A 24,831-nucleotide genomic window follows, 5' to 3' on the forward strand; every position below is an offset into this window, starting at 1 on the left:
GAAGAAACAGCATTCAGTGTTGCAATTTATCCACTCGTAAACACATCAGGTCTGGTAAGGCGGGCCTTTATAACGTCTCAGAGTCAAAATGCGTAGTAATAAATCCACATCCAGTTACAGACTGCAGTGTCCGTGTAAAGCCGAAACCAAACCGATAATATGAACCAAATCCGCCAAAATCATCCTCCTTGGTCCTGGTAAAAACGTAATTTCCAAGTAAATGTAGTGTAGTAAATATCCAGCGTGGAGCACATCTGTGTAAAGATGTATCCAAGCAAGTCCATGTAAAATTAGACGTCGTATGTCTAGACTATATGACAACCAGTACTATGTTTGAAAATATGAATAAATATAGTTATAACGTAATTCAAGGATTAATAAGATTGGTCATTAATTTACACGTGCAAAAAATACTGGCACCGAAAAAGGAACTGCTCAGGAACTACTGGTACCGGAATAAATGAAACAGTACCGAGGCCTAATTGCAAGTTGGATTTGACAGTGCCCACAGCTGTAGAACAATGGTTTGGTCATTTAGTTAATGACACATTCTGTATATTGTGAAAGACAAAGGATGTGCACTCCACAAAATATTGCAGTGTGCCAGCATAGATCAATTCTATATTTAGCCTTTCACAGTGGTGGGGCATACTTTCAGGCAGATTATGCATCAGTTTGATTAGATGACCGAGCTCATCTTTTTACCGCCTGAGCAAATTGGTATAAATTACCTGCCAGCATGTTCTTTAGGAGCAAAACAGTCAAATGAGATTCATTTTCTAAAACATGCATAAATAAATAACTGCAGCAAGTATTGAAATGTGCTGTTCCATATTCATTCAATGGAGATGTGTGATGTCCTTTTGGAGTGGTCACTGGATACTGTAGCCACCGTGCGGCTTATCAGACATAAGTGCAAATGAGCTGCTGATTTATAGTCTTTTATTGTTGTGAGTGACATACTGTAGGTAGAATGCAGTCAAAGTATTGTTCAGCATCGGTAAGGCACAGGTTAGTGACAGGCTGTATATATAAATTAACAACCTGCTATCCGCCATGTTCCAAATAGGAAGTGAGCATGGGCACGCTTCCGGCTTCATCGGCTCTGGCTCCAATTCACTTTTTATTAAAAAACTGTTACCTCTCTCTCCGTAACTGCTGCTGTCAGACTCGTCATTTGGTCTTAAAATGTTTGTATTAACCTGCTCTACATGATCCTGTTTTGAGTGACAGCAGTGCTAAGCGCCTGGTCCCTGCTAAAGCAGTGGTGCGAACTTGAAGAGCCGTTACTTTCAACATTCTCTGTATTGACTCTTTGGTTGCTATGATACTTGCGGGTGGACAATAATTAATCCACTATTCATGTTTAGTCGGCTACAAATAATAATTGTAGTAGACTATTGCGGGGTTTCAGATAACATCATAACATTCTAATGGCCAATAATATTTAATACACGTGTGGGCAGCTGAAATAAATATTATTAAAATGCAGATTTTTGATGAAATGCAGTGAATTCTACAGTCTAGTCACTAATAGAAATGATCAGATTCAACATTTGTGGGTTTACTTTTTGGTTAAGTAAACAAAGTACAATGTAATTAATTGGGGCAAGAGGCAGGTTTTCCATCTGGTAGTTAGACATCTACAATCTGAAAATCACTAGTGCAGACTCTAAAACGCATATGAAAAGACCTTTTTGTAACAAAGACAGTGGCATTATTAAATCAAAGAATCAAAAAGAAACAATTTAATCAATTATACACTTTTATTCTCTATCAACCAAATAACATTTGAAATATTGTGACTGAATGTTTTTAAATAATGTATTTAAAAAGTCTCAATGTGCAATAGGAATAGCACTAATAACTAACTAATTGAAAAATGGGTCACTGAATAGTTGACGGTTAAAATAATCAGTGGTTGCAGCTCTAGTGAGGAGGAATATAATATTCAGTACAATCAATGAATGACAGGAATGTTCAGATTATAGTTGAAGCTTAAGTACTGAAACATTTACTGCTGACGTTTGGTTCACACACAGTTCAATTTATAACTGATGATGTAAATATGGAAACTTAGACTTGTGAGAAGCCATCTAAAATGTATGTAAAGTATTATAAACATTAAAAATATTAAAATCGTAAGTAAAATTGTTATTGAATTAGATTTTGTATGTTGCGTTCAGTGCTTTGGGAAATATAATTGCAGCTACTTACATGACCTTGTTTGACAAATTTCTTCCCTTGAGAGCGAAAAACACACTACTCATGCTAAATGCATTCAGTTAAAATGTAATTGTATGCAACCTTTTGACACTTTTTTGGGACAGGAAAAAAGTAACACTGTGTTTTGAAAAGATGGAACTGCAATGATTTCACAGTGGAGAAGTTAACTTGACATGGAAACTTTTTACACAAAAATATTTTCAAAATGGAGATACAAAATCCTGATTATAGCATCTATAAAGTATATATTAAAAGTAAATATTAAAATATAAATGATCAAAAAGGTGCAAATGGAATTGTCTTTTTGTATAGGCTCATTCAGTTTTCATTGTTGTTGGCATCTTCCATCTGTTGAATAGCCCTCCTGTATTAACAATTTCTAGGATAATTCTTATCTCCAGTCACTATGATAATATTGACTTTTCTTTCCAATTAATCACATTCTAAGCACACATCCTGAAGGGCTTTACATTAACAACAAACCAGTGTATGCCTAAAACTCCAAATGAGTGATCGAAAGAAACTGTAATGATGCGAAAATACCCGGAGGAGCTAGCGACACTAACAAAAGCTTCACCGCTAGCTCTGGCCTTTACATTCTTCTCTCTTGTCATTAGGAATTGATTGTCCACTGTCCGTAAAGCACTTATTAGGGCACTTTCATCAAGTTGTTTTTGCCCTTGACCATGACCACTAACTTTCTGCCTGTCTCTCCTCTCCACGCCTGTCTTTTGTCACCCATCAATTATAGGGCTGTTTAATGAGCTAGCAAGCGTGTGGCATTCCCCGCCCTTCATCCTTGCTTCAGTCACGGTGTCATTTTGATCTTGCTTTGTCCGCTCGCTCCCCGCCCGTCTCTAGTGACTTGATAGCTTCTGAACAACTGTCTGTCTATTCAAATGCCTCAACGCATTGGCATAAGTAGCATGTTTTTAGCACATTTCAAAGCAACTTCTAGATATGTAACTTATGGAATTGTATAAAAAGTATTGTTGATTAAAGAGGGGGTCTATGGAGTAATAAATGCCAACACATTACATATTTAGATCACCATGCTACTCTTTATTGTTCCCCATCCCTTTGTTCCTTGCTCTAAGTCACTTCCCCTTCAGAGCGGCTTGAAACTACATGCCCGGGAGAGATCACTAGATTACTCAAACATGCATGAATGACATATAAAACCTCTTCAGGCATGTTTTGGATGAGGAAGCAACATTATAGCATGAAAGAGAAAGCTCCTCTTTAAGGATAAAACTCAAGAATGCTCCAATAAACTATCTTGTGATACAGTTTCTGGAACAATTTGAACTGTGATAGAATTTTGAAGTTACATTAACTTAAATTGAATGGTCAGATTTTACACTGTGATATTTCCCCAGAAACCAGATGCCACTTTTGTGCTTCCATTTGATTAAAACGGCAGCGATGGCAATATATTTAGTGTTTGATTTTGTTTTTGTTTGAATTAAATGAAGCAATAGCGGTAGTAGCAAAAATAGTGCAAATTGTGAAAACAGAATAGCAGCAAAAGCAATGGTAGTAGTAGTAGTAGTAGTAGTAATAGTAACAGTAATAATGGTAGTAGTAGTAGTAGTAATAGTAGCAGTAGCACTAGAGACTGTTTAAATATTTAGTTATTGTCTTTCTTTTTGTCATTAGTACTACTTTGACTTCTCCAGTATAGATTTCCTATCTTGCGAGATCTTTTGATATTGTACTTCTGCTGTCTCGCTGGGTAGAAACACGTGTATTGGTTTATGGATGCAGCTTCTCTACCCCGAGGCCTGACAGTTCATTATAATGAGTGACGGGTGTGTGGGTTATACCTGCGCAAAGGTGAGAATTTAAATGTTGTGATCGGACTTCTGCTGCTTTTAGTCATTGCATTTAAATACAAAACACAAGTCTGACTGGAATGTGTGACAATTGTGGCTCTTGTTTAGTAAGTTGGCTTATTGATAATTTGAGTTGTGATATATATATTATTCACTATTTAAAATTGATCTCTTCTAACCTTTAAATTCTCAGAGTTACAGGCTTATTAGCTTGTTTATACCTTTATATAGATGTCTTTTTAGAGTTAATTTAATAACTAAAAACTACTACTCACTACTAATGTTATGGCATTACTCACAATTACTTTTTTCAAATGAGTAAGTCATAATTTACTTTTTACTGCGTATACTGGCCACAGAGTTAGTCTACAGTGTTGTTAACCCAAGCAAATTTAGAACCGATAAAGCTGCAGTGAAATACCTCCACACATTTGAATAATCTTGCCTATGTTATTAAACTGAAAACCAGAATGAGCGGTAACTTGAAAATGGTATTTATTTTTCATAGGATTTTCACGGGATTTCTCGCAATAATAATAAACTTCTATTCATAAATTATACAGTCTTCTAAACCATTACCATTTGCCCCCAAATCGGACCACTAGATTTTAGGAGTTGTCAGGCCAAATTGCCACATTGCCCGAGGATGCAATTAATAGTGCCAATACCATGGTGTCCAGCTCCGTATCTGTGTCCTGACCGGCTGGATGTGTCTGGCACCTCTGGCATTAAATATGGATATCATTGCAGCCAGTGCCCGTCACTTGCCACTGAGCACCATTTGGCATAATCATTAAAAAACAGGGTAAGATTTGGTGCTGTCCAAAACGCACTTATTGTTATTCAGCCTGGAAACATATTCAAGGAAAAACAGCAGAAATGTTTAATGAGCATGTTTTTATCGATAGGCAAAGGTTAATATGGTCAGTCTCTAGCTCAAACCGCAATTTACGAAACTGGAGATTGGTTGGTTACTAAATGATCCATGCTCTTTCGTGCTTGAATCCACTTTTATATGCTGATAATTTGCGACATAAAGCACCTACAGCTGTATGCACGGACTCACCACATGCCCATCACTGTGGATTTGATTGGAAAACATATCATTTAAATAACATATCTTGGAATTATGTAACAGTCTGAAATCTAAATCCATCAAACATCATTTTATTACACAAACAAATATTGTATCCCAATGAATAACTGAAAAGAAACTGTTGAAGCAGCCTTTCTTTCTGTGTGGAGATGCGGTGTACGAGAAGACTTCGGCCTCTGCTTTGAAACTCTTGGATTCGCTATTTCACTGGACCCTTCGTTTGATTACAGATGATGGATTTGAAACCCATCACTGTATTCTCTGTGAAAAAGTGGGATGCCCATCAATGTCTATTAGAAAAGGGTAGCACTGTATAAAATGTATATATAAGGGACTACTTCAAAAACTGCTAGAATACCTCACCTGCTTGTTAATCATTGATACCAAAATATTTTAATACCAGATCACATGACAGCATAAGACCAGCTGCACCAAAACTGAGATGGGAAAGCTGTTTTGCTTCACAAAAATGGAATACACTTAAAGGAAAAGCAAAGTTGGGTGTGTTGGTTTCGCAATTTAATAATCTGGTACCAAACTTTATACACACACCAGCACCTGGTTTAAAAGTTTTATATGGATTTAAATACTTATTTGTTTGGGGCTTTTGTGTTTGTATTGTATTTTAAAACAGGGCACCCATGAAAAAGAGAGCCCAACTGCTCTCACTGGGTTCCCCCGTATAAAGAAACGATAAAGAAAAAAAGATAAAGCAACGAGTCCCTGTAAGTCCCTGGCAGTGTTTGAGCTTTCCATCACAGAAGTTTGAGTTGTTTTGACTTTGAGTTCATTTCTGTCACTCTCCTTGTTATTCCAGCACAAGAAAATAAAAGCCTGGAGGGGACGAATCCAGACAGAAAAAAGATGAGAACAGAGAGTGAGAAACCAAGTCCATTAGCAGCTATTAATTACCGCTGATTGGTATTCACCGACTCGCTGCCTCTGAGCCCGGAAGATCAATTCTCTGGACCGCCGACAACACACACACACAAAATAGTCCCGCCAACACCCCCTTCTCATTCCTTTGGCTTTGGTTTTTTTTTTGTGCTTTAAAGCCGCTCCCATCTGACTTCATTAACAGCGCATTAATGCACAAATCAGATTGCCATTCCGTTTAGGCTTGTATTGGGATTTTTCTAATCTCTGGATATTGGAGAACAACATTGGGGTGTAACATGGTTAGCTAAGTAGCATCCGATGTGATGTTGCTTCCACCACCTTAGGTAACAAATTTTAGTTAGAGAACTACCGGCAGTTGAAGCAAATAAATCCTGTGTAGCACAATATAAATGCATTGCCCTGTGGGAAACAACATTTCAGTGTTTAATTATAATAAGCCTGTTTTTTGTTTATATGTGAACAATTCAAGAGTGAAAAAGGGGTCTGTTTTACTTTTTCTTGCACTGCTGGGAAAGTTTTCGACTAGATAAGATTCAAGCCGTAAAAGGTTGAATTCCACATGCAAATTAAGTGCTAAAGTGTTTATTTATTGCAGCAGATGATTTTTTTAACAACATTTTACATTTAGAATAGTTTTTGTGATTTAAATCTGCTCTTGTCAGTGGCATATATTAGTTTCAGCATTATTGTTTATCGTATATGTTTACTTCAGCAAAATGATATAACAAAACCTATATCAAACTTCAAAATGTTATCGTGACTTAAAGCTACCTAACTACTTTCACTTAAAGTTTGATTCTAACTCGAAATGTCAGTATGACTCCATCTACGTTTTTTAGAAGGCTATGGTGTCTATAATGTTTTCAAAGTTAGAATTCAAAAGATATATTTTATTTTGAAATGTTAATTGCTATGAGAACAGTTCTAGATTCTGAAACACTGAATAGTATTTTTATTATAGTATTTTTTTATATAGTATTTTTTTGTTTTCAATGGCACTTTTCTGTGATATAAAACATCACTATTATGATTTCACCTCCTTTTATTCTTATTAAAAAAAATGATGTAAACAAGCGTTCGCTATAACTTTGAGCTAGTTTGTTTGCTACATTGACACTTGTGGTCTCTCTCAATTGTTATCGACTAGGCTTGTGCTTTTTGTTGTTTACATTGACTTGATCTGAGGGAATCAAATCAAACCAGTCCAGACCCAGCGGTGAAGTGCTCTCCTCCTTTGATCTGAAGCCTTCTTTTCTGAGGAGCCAACAGTGAAGCGATGGAGAAGGGTCAGGAGGGGCCAGGCTATCTCCACAAGACCTTTTAGCACATCACTTCTGACAGTCAGGTAAAGGTGCAGCCTCACACTAGAGCCCATAGGGATTTAGCACTATTCGGGTGGACTGAAGTCTTAAGTTAGTCTCCATCCAAGTTCGAGACTTGAATGGCCTCAGCTCTGCAAGTCATTCTCCTAAATAAAATACAAAATTTGTCTCACTTTGGCAATTTGAGTTGTCAGAGTGGGAGTGGGTCTAGAATACTGAGCAGTGTTCACTCAGTTTGAAGCCCTATGGCATCTAGTGTAATCTTGTTATTGAGACTAAATTTGTTTTACACCAGATTTCTGACGTCAAAAGGAGGGCATTACAGACACGCCACTTTGTCACTGATAACTTGTTGTCAGAAAGATGTATCTCAACTGGCTCAGAAGAGATATTTTTTTATTTAGAATATTTTTTAAAGTTGAAAGTCAGTTAAAATGCTTGTCTCATACCATAGGCCTTCAGGGAATAGCAACATTTTTTGGCAACTAGAAGTGAAAGTTTGAGCTGATTTGAAGAACGATAACTAGCTACATTTCACAGAGTTAAAGAAATGGAATAAATTCAAGACAAGTCATTAGCAGTTGCCTCTCAGTTTTAAATTATGAGCAATTGTTGACCTGACTGGCACGTACATTGTTTTGCTACATTGTATAAGTAAGACATGAATAAATTCTGAGTTAAGCTAATTGACAAAAATTAAGGCTGCAACTTACGATTATTTTGCTAAAGAAAGATTCTTTAATTGATTAGTTTTTTAGAACATGAAAAGCCAGGGAATATGATATTTTTAATCAACATCCAGACATAGCTAATTTGAAGCCACTTGAGGACATCCTGATGGAGATTATATTTACAGACTAAAGAGTTGTTTAATCAAAAACTCAAAATGTTCATGTAATTACTGTTCAGTCTGAGCACTAAAACAAGTGCAAGGAAAGTGTCTGATCATGGCATATTTTTAAGCTTGTGTATAGACCAGTTAACAATAATTCGATTACTAAATTGTTTGATGATTATTTCAATAAACTGGATTAATTGATAATTTGTTGTAGTCCTAATCTAAATTCCAAATGTTCCTCATCTCAAGTTGAAACTTTTGACTCTTGACTGATGATGCAACTTACATGACCTTTTCTCTCACTATTTTCCTAAAATAGACCTGTAACATACCCATAATACATTGCACGAGAATGAATGCCGCTTCAAACAAGTTTTTGTGCAAAACGTCCTACTTGTCATCATGCCACAGTGAGCTTTTCATTACAGGAATGACTTACCGAGTACAATAATAGGCTGTCATCCACAAAGACATAGCGACTGCATGGATATTCTGATAGGAGTAATGTATCTACGGAGAACAAAATGCCTTTTTTACGGTATCCCTGTCAAGTTGTCATAACGGCAGAGAGTACTAATCTCATTTCTCTACGGCACGACAGGTTTTCATCCGTTGAAATCAATTAGGGCCCTCGTCGTCCCTGGGCTTGCCGCGTTCGCCGGTTTTCCGAAACATTTGTCCCTTTGCCGTCTCCGGTTGTGCGACTCAATAAAGGAAGAGTTTCAAGTGCACGGACCGTGTCAGCTCAACCCCCTCTGTTTGTATTCTCCATTAGATCTTGGCTCAGAAGACGCCTGTCACCAAGCGACCCTTGTCTATTGTAAATTACTAGAAAATGAAATAGTTGCTTTGAAGAGAGATTCTCGATGGGCAGCCCGGCTTTAACATAGCACAAAATTAGTTGGCTTCAGAAAAATAATGAGATATATTTGAGGAGCGGGGGGAAGAGGGGCAGAGAGATGGAAAGAAAGTCGATGAATGGACGAAAAGCTGGAAAAGGGTACGGGTAGTGATAGATGGAAGCGAAGTAAACAAATGTGCAGTGAGGGAAAAGAGTCTGCGACAATGGCACGAAGGATGGAGATGCTTAGTGCCTGCTCTGACAGATGGACGCCGCAAATGGAGAGATGGCGCGACACAAAATCAAAAGGACGCCTTGAAAGTGAGAGGGTGCCGGTATGTGTGTTAACAGCCCAATCATGGTGACAAAGAGTTTCTGAAGGCTCCGGGAGTCTAATGGTAAGGCAATCTCACACCTGCGGACTGTGGGAGATGCCGAAGATTTTCCTTTGTGTGCGAGGCCAAGTGCGCGGCGTTCTTCGCTCTTATCAGTGACATGCTCATTGATTACTGTGATGACTGCGCTTCGATTGGTCCCTGGTGATAAACGAGCCAAAGCTTTCTTTCTCCACATTGCTCTACACTACGGAATGATGCGGTCTTCTAAAACAACAAAATGACCCAGCAAAAAAAGGACAAAATTATGTGTGCTGTGTGTGTGTGTGTGTGTGTTTTTTTTGTTTTGTTTTTTTCTTTTGTGATCTGTCTGTGTCATTTCCCCTTCTGCTCATATTGCCTAGTTTTCCGCATGGCTGCTCAACCCCACAACACAGACACTTTCTGTGTGCATATGACCATGTGCAGAGATTTGAATGGCAGAATTTTTTTAATGGTGTTCAAAGTCTCCAAATTTGTTTTGCGTTGTGACCGAGCCATGCTGACTTTTTGCGGTTGCCATGGCAGTTTGTTTATGATTTATGCTTCTTTGAGGATAGAAGACGGGTCACAATTTTCTGATTTGATTATTTTGATAACTAAAATGAAGGTTATGTCTACATTCTTTTTGTGACAGTCTCATTTCATTGTGTGAGACACTTATAACTGAACAGTTACTTAAATTTTAATCAAATTTAGGTCCAATTATTTCAAATTGTCAATGATCAACTTGGGGCATTTCAATGGATTTCAGACTTAAAGTTTGTGTTAAATAGCACTAAAGTCCATCTTGTGTATATGTATGTATATTTATGTGTGTGTGTATATATATATGGGAGAGAGAGATACATAAGTACACTTGATGAAGAGGTAACAAACAATATTTTCAATATTTAACATTTCAATACTGCATCTATATTGTAGTGTACCTATATAGGATTACTCAACTATCCATTGTTAAGTCTAATTCAGAAATGTATTTATATTTTCATATTCATATATTTATTCTAATGTCATTTTCTCTTGACACCTATTAGCATGCACTTGACGCTATGATGTGACCTATTGTTTTCCATATTAATTTCTCCGAAGCCGATGGGGCTGTTTTTGTTATTGCAGCGTTTTTCCTCTGAGGAGTGGGCCCTACAGCCTCCTTGTGGTGCTTTGTATTTGTGAAACACAGTGGAGAAAGTCTGCTGGCCCTTTTGTTGCTGCTTTTTCAGCCATGCCAACTAGTTTCCAGATACCATCACAAATTAGCATGTGTTGTTTCTCCTCTTTGTTATCCAGGAAACCTTTGTATGGCCCCACTGAGAAGAGAATATGGGATGATTCAGCTGGTGTCCATAGGTGAAATCAAAGAACAGCCCACTGTTTCTGACATCATATAAGTCACTGCTGTACTTTGCTGCTCTCTAATTTGTAAAAATGTAAGCAAAATGTACATGGTAGTTTTTGATGTTGTGGCTGTATGTGTGCAGGTGTAATATTTAGACAGGTGGAATTTTATGCACTTATGCAGTATGTTTCTGTTTTCCAATATTCGAGTTTGAGTTAATATGTTTAATGATGGTTAATTATAGAACTTGTTTTTAAATTGTAATAGTTTTTGTACCATTTTGAATCTCAGGAAAACAGAAAAAGAACTAACCGATTACTTACACAAGTGGTTCAACAATGACAAATCCTGCAAATGAATAAATTGCTTTAAATTGTAAATTCAAATAGAGAGTACAGATCAATCAACATTTTTTCATGGCCAATGCTGATACAGATATTTTGAAACTACTATATACTAGCGCACCAATCTGTGTAAGAGAAATGTATAAAAATAATACTAGCCCTGTTTCCCAAATATTTTGGAGAGCAGTGTATTCACATATCATCTGGAGTTGTATCTTGCTTCATTCACGCTTGTTTAAAGAATTTTGTGCAGTATGCTCCCCCTGAGCTGTCCAAAATATGTGGTTCAAATTTTCCCAAGATTCTTGCATCACAGGTAGAAACCATGTATCCATAAATCATCATCAGACTCGTAAGCATTTCTGCCATCAAATTGCATTCATTACTACTGGATGGTTTCATTAACATGTTTGGACGTGTTCCTTAATTAGCAGATATTTGTTTTTTTTTTCCTCATTGTAATTTCCTCTGCTGCCCCAGCAGACAGAGCCCTATACAGATTTCAGATGAAAAATAATAATAAATTAAGTCTTTTCAAGAGATGAGATGTCACAGCAAATGGACTTTAGAGCATGTTTAAAGTCTAATAACAAGGCAAATAATTGGAGATAAACTGATATCAGCCATAAATCTCCAGTAGGGGGCGATATTTTGTTTGGCCCAACTAGCTGCTTGAATATGCATGAAAAATACATGTATAAAGCTTTATTTGGACACTTAAGGCCAAAGAGGGTACTGCAAAATGTGACTCGACTGCTGTCTTTCACAGTTTGCATTAACACAAGGTCATGGATGAGTTTGTACTAAATTCAAACTAGATAATTTGTGGAAAATTACCAAAATTGTTTCTACATATTGGCCATCAGTTTCTCTGCATTCTAAACAATCTGCAACGACCATTAAAGAACCCATATCAGTCAATCTCTACAAATAACGTGTAATATGTGTTTGCTAATACAAATAATGGCAAACCAAAATATCACTCTATCTATATTCTCTACAGTAAGTTTTGATGAATACTAATATAATCACTATCCAGGCTATTAACAGCCTTACTCAACTATGTTTATTATATCCAATCATTCCATGGTGTGCAGGTTTTATTCATGCATCTCTGCCCAGTTTCAAACCACCCCATATCTCAAAGTAGCTGCTACTGCTCTTATAAGAGCTGGGAGGAAACATTAAATCATAAAAAAAGACTGAAACCCAATTAAACCGACCCCGACTTTGGCAAACTGCAGCCAACCAACCAAATGAAGGTAATTGCCCTTGGAGGACCTCAATAAAAACACCCAGTTTAAATAATGCTCTTCCAACACAAGGTCAAAAACACTGATGTTACCTCACAATGATTTACAAAAGTGTCCACCCGCAAACACCACAGCCCCATAGGTTTTTGGAACTCAGCAAAAAGAGTGGTGCTTACTTGCTGTCTGGATAGGCCGCCAAAAAAGCAATTAATCCGAGTCGTTCACTGTGGCGTACTGTTTGAAGCAATTAATCACATCGTGTTAGAGTATGTGAACAAGTGTGTGCAAGCAGAGGTATACCATACCCTCTTTTAATATTTGATAACAGTCTGTGTTGTTAACTTTATATTGTGGTTTAGCAGACTTTCTGATATACATCTAATTTATATGGGCAGCTAGAACATTATGTCAATACATCTTTGTTCAGTTTTGTAATGTTTCAGTTTATTCTAAGTAAATTATAATTTAATGTCTGGAATTACTTATTGCCCCACTCTGTAACATTCTTAGTCACCTGTTTGCCTCTATGAGACAAGTTACAGATCTGTCAAGAGGCGAACTGACCTTATTGACCTTCTTGGCATATTTATCCAGTGTGTTACTTTTAGTACGGGGCAGCTCCCCAAAAAATATGTTTTTTCTGCATATTTATTCCTGGTTATTTATTTTCTCTCTTTTATTGCCCTCTCTTTCAGCAGTAGTGACCTTGCTGGATTATTAGTGGCTGGAGCAGCTCTTGACTTAAAGCCAGTAGTTGTGTAACGGTGGATAAAGTGCGTCTCAGCGAGATGATCTGACACACAAACACACACACAACAGTGGACAGCTGGACAGCCAGACCACTCATGCTCTAGTCACTTTCACTCAGTGTCATTATTTGTAGGACTTCAGCAGTGTTACTCTGCAATGGCTGGAAGCATTCTCAATAGCATGAACAGTAACAGTGGTTCAAACCATGGTGCTATACTGTAAACAAAAGGAAGGTTAAACAAATCAATATACTTATTCTTAGCCTCCAGTAAGTTTTATAACAGTCATTTGTGTTGATAGGGCTGTTGATTCACCCCAGCCTTGCAGACTGTTGTTTGCAAACATGATATAGTTAGATAATTACGGCTTATTTTTGGTTATGATGCAAAAAAGTGTCACTTTTGATCAAACAGTATAATTTAACATGAATAAATACTTTACATACATGCAGTTGAAACCATATGTGTTTTTATATACACTACATAAAATTGCATACTTTTTTGGTCTGCCCATAAATTTTCTTTACGCTTGATCAGGATTTTGTGATGGCCACTCCAAAACGTTGTCTTTGTTGTCCTTTAGCCACTTTGTAACCAGTTTGGCAGTATGCTTCAGATCATAGTCCATTTGGAAGACCCATTTGCGCCCAAACTTTAACATCTTGGTTGATATCTTGAGATGTTGCTTCAGTATTTCCACATAATGTTCTTTCCTCATGATGCCATCTATTTTGTGAAGTGCACCAGTCCCTCCTGCAGCAAAACAACCACAACATGATGCTGCCACTACCGTATTTCACAGTTGGGATGGTGTTCTCAGGCTTGCAAGCTTCCCCCTTTTCCTCCAAACGTAACAATGCTCATTATGGCCGAACTTTGTCCTTGTGTGCATTTGCAAACTATAACCTGGCTTTCTTTCGGAGTAATGGCAGTGTCTTTCAGCCCCTGTTGGTACAGTATTTGTTTAATTGTAGATGACGACAGCTTCAGCCAGCATCTTCACAAGGTCTTTTGCTTTTATTCTTGGATTTATATATATATTTCGGACCAAAGCACATTCATTTCTGAGACACAGAACCTGTCTCTTTGTGCAGTGTGAGTAAAATTGTTTGAACAGATGAATGTGGCACCTTCAGGTATCTAGAAATTGCACCCACGATGTACCAGACTTGTGTTCTCTTCCCGATTGCTTGGCTGATTTCTTTTGACTTTCCCATGATGTTAGACAAAGAAACAGTGTGTTTCACTTATGTCAGACAGTGATGGAAAAAAGCATATGTGTGTTTTTATATAGTGTATGTAAACTTCTGGTTTCAACTGTATATCATATGCTGAATGGATTTACCTGCATTTCAGGCAACCAGAGGACACTTAATACCACAGTGCTAGATTAGACCAAAATAAAGAAATGGTAGTCACTTAAAATATTTTTTAAATAATTCTATTAAACTAACTTCACCACTATCAAGAAGAATAACCATATAAATATAAAATAAATACATGTACATAAAAGCTTACCTAATGTGCATGTGTATTTTGTAAGACAGTTGTAAATCCATGCTACATTTTGCTCAGGGGAAGATAGATAGACTCTCTAACCCCAATGGCAAAAAAGAAAAAGAAAATCAGCATATTGGACTGTGGCGGCTTACATTGAGGTGTGTCTCACCTTTACTGCACACCACTTCCCCATGGCAGCACATGGAGGGGTTTACATGAATATGAGAGTTCTCAATTAAAATTCAAGCAGTGACTGTGGTGTCTAATACACTGGCAGAGGAATGACACAGACGGACACATGGGAGCAGTGTGCTGCCTCTCACACAGCAGCACACAGAGGCACACATGATATCATCATTCAGGAGACATGCAGGCCTGTCCTCTTTCCAACCTGCCCCTGTCTCTGTTGTTTGGAGTCAGCAGGACGGTCCACACACAGACACATTCAAGAACACCAGCTATTGGCATTTGGCTGTTAGCTCTTGGGATTTTCATACTCTATGCCAGAAAGTGCAGTACTTATAATATAGTGCTGTTGCTATTGAACACTGCTTTATGCCACTTAGGCCAGTCACACATTTTGAAGTGTAATATATTGCTGAAGAAAGTATAAATGCCTTACACTTGTACTTTGCTTTACAGGCTTGTCAAAGCCTCTCAAAGCACTAGACTGTAGTCATTATTTATTCACTACACATTTGTAGCCACAGCTGCCCTGGGGCATAGTAAAGGATGCAAAGCTGTCAATCTGTGCCAACAACAGAACTTGGGAGACCGCTGCTCTAACTACTGAGCCACTGTCAAAAAACAAACAAACATGAGATGCAATAAATAAATAAATAGAAGAATAAAATACTTAGTTGTTAAATAAGGAGTGTCTTAGGTGTTTATAAAATCCTTCACAGCTCAAATCGTATTGTACTAGATACAAATAACTAAAAGATTCCTACCTGTACAAAGAAAAAGTCCCCATATTGACACCCAAAAATTGTAATTCCATCTATTGTGACACGCCTATGCCACTATAGTAAAGCTTTTTCTAATGAACTCCTAAAACAAGCTGCAATAAATAAGTATTGCAGATAACAAGTCAGATTTTAATATATTTACTTATAGCAATACGCCTGTTCACATAAGGTATATTTTATGTGATGGCATGAAACATTGGGACATCTTCACAGACTGCATATATCAATAGTCATAGCTAACATGCTAGCCGCCACATTCCAGATAGTAGGTGATCATGGGCGCGCTTTCAGCTCCATCAACTCTGTTTCCAATTCACTTTACATTGAAAAATTGTCACCCCTCCCTCTGTCGTTGCTCCAGAGATAATCGTCGTTTTGGTCTTAAAATGTTCGTATGAACCTGCTCCACGTGATCCTGGTGTTGCTATTTTGTCCATGATTTAAGATATGAACTTTAATAACAAACAAATCAGGTGCCTTCTTCCCCTGAGGTCGCTCCCACTAGCGTTAGCACCAAGTTTGATTTACAGTGTTGCTAAGTGCCCACTCTCTATTAAACCAGCAGCACACGCAGGAAGGGGTGGTACCTTCAACAGCCTCACTCCAGACTGGCTTTTTGGTTGCTATGCTACTTGTGGTTGGTATTCCAAATAAGGAATTTGGCTCCAAATTCGCTCTGCTAGCCTCGATGAGCTTCATTTGACTGGAGCCGAACACGATGGGTGTTGTCACACTCACTTAGTCCACTTCTTTATACAGTATATGGATCTCCTTCATTTCATAAGACGGTTAAAAATAACATATGTGGTAAAAAAAAGATCCCACAGGTATCTTTCTTCAGTGAAGGAATAAGTCAGTATGAAGAACGAACCAGGTCAATGCCATAACTTACCAAAATTAAAGCCATAACTTACCCAAGTTACAATCCATTTTGGAGAGCAATTATCACATTATAATTACAGCCCTGTGTATTCAGATTGGACATTTGTTTGAATATTTAGCATTGGATGGATTCTCAAAACAAACTCCTTAAGCACTTCAGCAGATTCTCATTGTCATGCCAGTAGTGGCGGGGAGCTCAGTGCACCTGGTTTTAACCTTGTGAGTCTCCAAAATACAACTGGCTTTGACCCAACGGACTTCCAATAATGACAGAGAAAGTCCATTAACCATGGCAATTAGATCCTCCAGCTTCAAGACTTCGTAAAGAGAAACTTATTGGAAGGCAGTAATAGCCCTCAATTCTCATTAACATAAAATTAATATGAAAAAAAATCTTCATTATTGCCTCAAATCAGCCAAGACAGTCAGTTGTCAGTGTTCTGTAACCATGCTTTATCCAATCAATTAAGTTATTGTTTCTCTGACATCAATCGGCTACAATCAGAAGGGGGCTTGTATATTGGATTGGAAAAATTCTGAATGATAAGGAATGCAAATTTTGTATAGTAAAATATTCTCGGTTATTGCCAAAATCTGTAAAACAGTGTAAAGCACCATACTGTGTGTAATGTGAATTGCCCATCCTTTGAACAGACTGGACTAGTGCGACCATAGAATGACTTCAACTTTAGTGTGTGGTGAGACTGAGCAGCCGGAACCAATGCTAACGACTTGTTAGGGGACATTAAGCAAGACAGATGACTGTGTGTTTTGGGCTTGATTTGTGTAACTAATTAAAGTGCTGAGTCATGCTTGGTATAGTTCGCAAAGCATGAATGGGCGAAGAAAAATGCATTTGATCAGAAAGAGGCTTTTATCACCCCAAACTTTTTCAGACTAGAGAAACTGCGAGACTGCTAGACATAAATACTGCAGTAGTCTGAGGCTGGACGTCAATATTGGATCACAACTGCATTTTTGGGATTTAAAATGTCATAAATGTGTAAGTATGGATATGGTGGAACATTTAAAAATCTCTTTGTCCATTAGAAAGTCCAAACATGTACCTATAGGTTAATGTGATCAGTGACCCCAGCTTCTATGACAGAGCTCGACTTGAATGTTTAAAACGAAAAAGAGTCTAATGCAGTTGTGAGCCAGCATTGTGCAAACTGTTTTGACCTTTTCGGAAATCAAAACCAACGTAGACATAATAAAACGTAGGTTCAACACACTCTTTTTAGTCTGAGGTAAATACAATAACTATTTTATGAATTTTATAAAGTGGATTCATAAGAAGAAAGGGCTCTCTGCTTTTATTATAAAGCACCTTGGAATACGACTGACCATTGAAATGCATTTTGAGTCACCTCATACGCAGTGACCATTATTCAAGATGCATAAAAGTGTCATGGGGAGGGTTACACTGCAGCAGCAATGTGTTAAGACTAGATAATCAGCGCACAAAGGTAGGGTTTTGAAAATTTCAATCAAATATACTGACAATAAGTGTAATGTTGACTTATTCTAAATCAGGGCGGAGTCTGGGCAGTTTTTGTGGTGCTTCATTACGTGTTTATTTTAATTAGCTGATTTGTATGTGCCCTTTTTATGCAGGTTACGGCACTGGCAACCCAGGTTCAGTTATGATTGTTGTTCTTTTTTAAAACCAGGCTACATACCCTACCTTTAAAATGTATGATCATATTAGTTTAGACTGCTTATTCGATTTAAACAATTCAATTTCATGGGATACTGTTGAAGTTTTATTCTTACATATTATTAATAACCGACTGTCTTTCTTTGTATGCATCTTTTCTTTTTTCTATATTTTGTGACTCTCCGGTCCCCCTCTTTCTCCCGTGTTTCTGCCTCATCCCTGCTAACACCAATTACACTGTGTCAAATCCATGCATGTCAGTTTGCACATCCCTAATCATCCTTTCTCTCTTTTCATCTACAGATCCTTTGTTCCTCCCTCCTCCCCCTCTCCCGGGCTGTAACCTTCTTATGCGCTGCTCACCCCACCCCACCCCTCCGTTTCCTACATCGTGTACACACTTCCCATTTATGTTTCTGATTCATCTTTGTATGATATCTTACCTGTGTACTACTTGGATAAATACAAAAATCTTTGTTATATCTAGGATCAAAACAGAAATTGTGACTTATAACTTAGGGCTGCACAATATGACAAAAAATTGATCTTTTTTTTTTTTATTGCACAGCCCTAACTGACCTGCAATATTGCTTATGTTTACTAAGAGAAAGCTCAGCGGTTACTATTATCATGCTATTTTTTTTAAGGTTTTGAAAGCTCCCTTAGTGCCCGAGTAATGCGCTGTCCAAGCTAAGAGTAATTACTACTGTTCCCTGTGGTATCTAGACAATAGAAACACTGAGCCACAACATAAACAGTGCAAATGCAGTTGTTTTCTTGTACCTTATGACCCTTATATATTTGGAGCTCATTGTAAAGGCGTTGTATTACATGAACTGATATTGCAAAGTTTTTCCTCTGATGATGCAGATGATCAAATTACCTTAAAATCCAATGCCTTTCCCTCTATGCCCACCTTAGTTTCATAATAACAATGTGTTATAAATCATAATTATGTTAGCTTCTCATTATGTCGGCAGGGTACAGCAAATTGAATTGTAATATGTAATAATGTGATTTTCAGTCCCTTAGTAGTCTGAGTTAGTGGTGGTTATATCCATCTCCCCCCTCCCTTCACCCACAGTCACAATTCCACCTAGCATTGAGCTGCAAAAGTTGTATTGCAAGCATTTTTATTTAAGGCGCATTTTGGATGATATTTCTTTGCTTGGAAGTATTGCATCAAAGTGCTTCTATTTTGGTCTCACTTTTCTCATGGACACAGATAATTTCATTTTAATGCCATGCTGTGGAACATTCCTGGTAAAGACAAGCAGGTGACCCTCCATCTGAAAAGTTACATGGTTCATTTTTTTTTTATTTATTTATGTATCTTTTGATGATTCAGTTGGGGGTTTGTCTTTTGCATTCCATTGTCAGATATAACCAGTGCCTTGGCAGTGGTCTTCACCCTCAATATGCTTTCTAGGGTCACTTTGCAAATATCACATTTTCAACATAATTTGCAACATAACCATAATCTAGAATTAGAAAAACATTTTACCATTTCTCTTATAAAATTCATCATGGTTGTTGCTTTTGAGGGCATCTGTCTCTCTTCCTCCCCCGGGAAATGCCACATTTGTGGAGGTGTGTGTTGTGACTGTGACAGCGGGGGGGCAGGGCTGAGCCAGTGAGGGAGGCAAAGCAAAGGGGGAGGGGTTTGTTTATTTCTGTTGTGCTTTCTGATGCTCCTCCTGAGTCCAGCAAAGGAGGGCTTTGGCAGAAGAAATTTTTAAAAAGCATAAAAATCAAATAATTACCCCACAAATATCTAACCAGAGGAGGACTTTTAGTGATATGATAGAAGCCAGGAGAGCTGCGTGGCTATAGAGACCGAGCAGCGCATGTGCCCATCGCTCCCCAAACAATGAACGCGCTGTGGTCGCTGCCGGCAACGCATCGTCACGGCAACCGGAGGGGTGCGCACACTGCGAGGAGAGATGGAGAGGAAGGAGTGGAGATAGTCAGGCAGAGCTTTCCGAAACCATAACAAAAGACCCGTATACCGTAAATGGCAGAGAGGATAGAAGGAGAACCGCGTTAACAGTGCCGCGTGTCCGATCATGTGCGTGTGTGTGTGGTCTGTGTGCATAAGCGGCCAGTTGTCTGACACCATGCTCTTCTGTAACCGTCTAGGTGAATACAAGAAGGATGAGCTGCTGGAGGCTGCGAGGTGAGTACCAACTGTTTTGTGTAATTGTGTGTCTGTTTTTATCAGTCTTTTCTTTCTTTTCCTTCTTTCTACCTTTCTCTCTCTCCTCCCTTGCTGTTGCCTGCCTAGCTTCCCTTGTCTCTCTGCCATTTACCACCTTTCATCTCGCCTTGTGCTGATGATGCTTTGTTTCCTCTTCTCTCCACCTTCCCGTGAGCACTCTGTGACACCTGTCCTTGTTCCTATTCGCATCGCTTCCTTTTTCCTAATCCTTGTTTATGTCCTCTCCGTGATTGGCTTGCCCTAAGGTGTTAGCATGATTTTATGTAGCAAGTTTGTTTTGGAATTTAAATCATCATATGACAATATGACAATACAACGTAGATGCTAAAATTTCATTTCTATGAAATCATTATTAAATGATTATCTATTTTCAGTACTAGTTTTAGTTTCTGTTATTCTAGATATCTTTATTCAATAACCTTTGTATTATTCAATGACGTTTAAATGTATATGTAAACACGTAGATAATTGAATAAAATAAATATATATGTTTTTATTAAACTCCACAGTGAGCAAGAGATTTTCATTCATGTGTTTTTATTATTGAAAAATGGCTGTGTAACTTTTTTAACCCTACATGTATTAACTAGAGTCAGATTTTTTTTTTTTCAATTAAGTGCAGGGAAGTGTGAAGAGATAGGGGTGATAGGTGAAAAGAAAATGCAGGACATTGTAGCATTACTCAAACATGCCTGCCATGAACTAATCAAAATAGAACTTTGAGTAAACTAGTGACATGGTTCAAACTGTTGAGAGTTTTACATAATATACAGTATGTGTAGCGTGTTGGGAATGACTAGTTTACAAATGAGTTCAAGCATTTAACTATTGAATGGAAATGTAAACAGTGTAAACAAGAGTTTAGCCTAGCTATCAATGCTGAGAATGATCCGTGGTAATGGGGTGCAAAGAGCACACCCACGCTGGCTAGTGTCTCTTTAAAGCTTGTTAACAATTAATACATTTTCTTTGTTTAAAAACTAAAATAATAACAAACACTTTGTATCATTGGCAACATACACAAGGCATTTATATCACAATAAATACTTCACATGTAAACAGACAACTGCATGGAAGACCTTGCATTTTAATCCAATTGAAATCGACAAAAAAAATGCATTATGCTTATATAACGCATGAGACCAATGATTCATTTGTACAAAGGCAATCCTCCATAGATGAAAGATGGCAGAAGACCGCTGGCCTTGCATCTAAATAAGTGCTTGCATTGAACTTGCCACTTGGCTATAATTCACCCTTCAATTCCCTTAGCAGTGTTCTAGTCCCCACCTCTCCCTCTGTCTGTCTGTCCTGTGTAGTCCTGTTTGTTCTCCTGAGTGCTCCACTCTGCTTCATTTCCGGTGCCCTCTTCCCTCTCCCCTTCTCCTTATAATTACACCGACCCATATCCTTTCTTTCCTTTTGCCTCCTGCGTATGCCTGCTTTGCCTAATCCCTGTGATTTTATGTTTACTATACCCCTCTGTGCTTCCTGTCTTTCCTCTTTGGCTTTCTTCCCTCTTGCTCGCCCTCTCTCTTACAAGCTCTTTTAGGCACATACCTGCACTTCTCTAGTCTGGGGCTAATTATTTGGAGCTTCTTCTGGCTTTATTTCCACAACAACAAACACATTGACCCATCTCCTTCCTTAGGTCAGCTATGTTTGCGCAACATTATTATGTTTTGAATGTACATAAGGAACAACTGCTTTATGATCTTAAACTTCATTGCTCCAACAAGGGGCTTTTTTGTTCACCAAAACCAGATACTGTAGAGGATATAAAATTGAAGCTACCAGCATCCGAACCGATCTGGCCCTCTTCATCTCTTGGACAGCGAAGGATGGGCTACACAGTGCAACAAGATGATTGGATAAGAGAGAACGCAGACTCAGGCAAAACAAGATAGCAGAAAGCAGATATAAACAGAAAAAAGTCATTTCTCCAAACGCTATACTTTCAGTAGTTTGAGCTGACATATTTAGCAAAACAAAAGTAGCTCATGTTAACAACAGCTGTTTCCTGTTTTTCAATGCACAGCACTCATGTGAAGATCAAAAATATTATATCTCCATTAGCCAAACCCAACGCAGTATATAAAGAGATGTTTAAATGCAGCATAGGGGTGGAGAAAATGAAATAATTGGAACTGCTGAGATGGGCTTGATTCAAATGTATAATTCAGGCACGATTAACATTGTCCCCTGCCCCTGGAGCTATGCCCAAAACGTAGAGACACAACTCTGTTCGAAGTGGCCTCACCAAACTGACCAATGCGTAGGGAGCCCCAAGACTCCATTCACATTGAGACGTGACTGTAGATAACCACGTCCTTATTTATATGTGCATACAGGCTGATTCAGCACATGCTTTATTGAGTTCTATACAGCAAAAACGCACACATGATCAAATATATTAATTATGTAGTGGTAGTGAGAAGAACTAATTAAAACAACATATTGGAAAAGCATTCGTATCATTTTTGGGAAGGGAGATAATTGATAGTCTGACCTTGATGGCTCTAGCTCAATATTCAAAGTCTTGGCATACCCTGTGCATGCTGTTATGTCCTTGGGCAAGAAACTTCTCCCAGATTGGCTTATCAAATCGCAGTATGTTGTTTGAGTTGTTACAGATTCTGCATATCCACTTTGTTTTTCTCTGCCTTCCTTTCACCTACCCCAAAATCTTTACACCTATATGACTTGTGCAAATTTGTCTAATTCCCCGAAATGGTTCAAAGGCAACAGCGAAAATGACAACACAACACCCTAAATTCTGACTCTTAATTAATGGACCTTAAATGCTACATCAAAGCTTACCGGATTATCCTGAGCTGCATCATACTATCTCTCCCCTCTGTGGATGTAATTATGTGTTGCTCATTTTGATATGTGCAGCAGGCATATCGACCCATCTTTTCTGCTGTCTTTTGGAGGTATGTTTGTGTTGTGGGCTGAGGTGCACGTGGGCTCGTTGTGAAAGCCTGTATGTTTTTGTTGCCCCCATCTCCAGTCTAGAAACGGCAGCACTCTGGTTTGTTATTTCGTGTGGGTGGCTGAGCTCTGGCTGCCTCAACAGCCTCTCTTGTTCCATCCCTCTTTGTGGCAGGGGAGGCAGCTGGCTCAGTGCAGCACTAGGCCAGTGTATGGCAGGGTCAGGGGCCATCTTGAGTCTGAACTGTGAACTCACTGTTTCACTCTCACAGCTGAGGAGTAGCCGGGCAGCTTGACCAGTGTTATTTTTCTGCCCGGTTTTATTTTAGTCTGCCTTTTTGTGGGCAAATGACTCCCACACATGGCTTAGTGGATGCTGTTTTTCACTACTAGATCATCAGACAATTTGTTTACCAAATAGTTTCCCGATGTTGGTGTATAGTCAGATAATAAACAAGGTATCATGAATATTATTTTGAGGCTATTTGTATGGATTTGAAATCATATCTGCGTAGAATAGAGACATGATTTGCAACTTGGGCAAAATGGAGCACAGTTGTTCTTACAGCTAGAAAGTCCCCAGTTTGATACCCTAGCCGGATAGTGTATTTTTTGTGGACCTTGCATTTTTCTCCAGTTAGTGCAGTTTACCCCATCAACCTAAAAAAAGAACAATAATGGGTAGTTCTTACAAATCAGTCCCAGAGCCGGGTCCACTCCCAGTTCCTAGACAGTGCATTGGAGCTTTTAAAGAGTGCATTTGAGTGAAAACATTTTACTAGCATTTTCATCCCCTAATATGACAATCAGCTGCTGCAGAACACAATGCATTAGTTTTAATGTACATTAGCTAGAGTTGGTTAGGGATGCAGTTTTCTTTGAGTTGGACAAGGAGGGTCCGCTAACCTGTATATCACTAGTCCCCAGGCACTACATTATTGGCATTATTGTTGCCAATTGCTCCTGACGAGTTGCTCTAGTGTTAACAATGGGTCAAATGCAAAAGGGCAAATTTCCCTACAGAGGCAATAATGAATACCTAACTTAAACTGATATTCCCAAGGCCTCCTTGGTAGATACTGATGTATCTCTGTTAGATAATTACATAGCCAGATTATATACACTGGAGGAAACTGTTCCATAGACTCCAATGAATAGGGTCTAAGCATTGACAGCAAAAACAAAACTAAAAACATAATCGTTAATTTCTCTGACAGCAGCTTTATTGCACAGGCCAAATGCGCGGTTGCTGCCAAAAGGTTTCAATCCAGTAAAACAGAGCTGTCACTGGGGGCCGACAATCAGCTTAGGGCAAACAAGCCAGTCGAGTCTGTTTTGTTCGATCTCCATTCTTACACCGCATTATCGATAAGCACACGCACTTTATGCATTCGTGAAAAATAGTAGGACATAATCTATTCTTACAGAGAGTGACAGAGACAAAGTTAAGTAAGTTGGCGTCACATCTTTGAGTCACAGTACATATTTATAGGCTTTTCTAAGTAATCACATTGTCTGTGTTTCACTGGAGGTGAAAGTTAGCAATTATCAT

The 24,831-nt window shown here is 38.3% G+C and overlaps 1 protein-coding gene across 2 annotated transcripts in view; it reads left to right on the top strand.

Annotated features, from left to right (window-relative positions):
* Positions 1-24,831, top strand: part of LOC117379356 (poly [ADP-ribose] polymerase tankyrase-1-like) — a 110,803-nt gene that overhangs the window by 21,841 nt on the left and 64,131 nt on the right. For both annotated transcript variants that reach the window (XM_033976055.2, XM_055225620.1), the window contains one exon: positions 20,267-20,303. In XM_033976055.2, coding sequence (XP_033831946.1) covers positions 20,267-20,303 — 37 coding nt within the window. The remainder of the gene's footprint in view (positions 1-20,266; positions 20,304-24,831) is intronic.

This window comes from Periophthalmus magnuspinnatus, chromosome 12 (assembly GCF_009829125.3).
Source record: "Periophthalmus magnuspinnatus isolate fPerMag1 chromosome 12, fPerMag1.2.pri, whole genome shotgun sequence".
Lineage (NCBI taxonomy): Eukaryota > Metazoa > Chordata > Actinopteri > Gobiiformes > Gobiidae > Periophthalmus > Periophthalmus magnuspinnatus.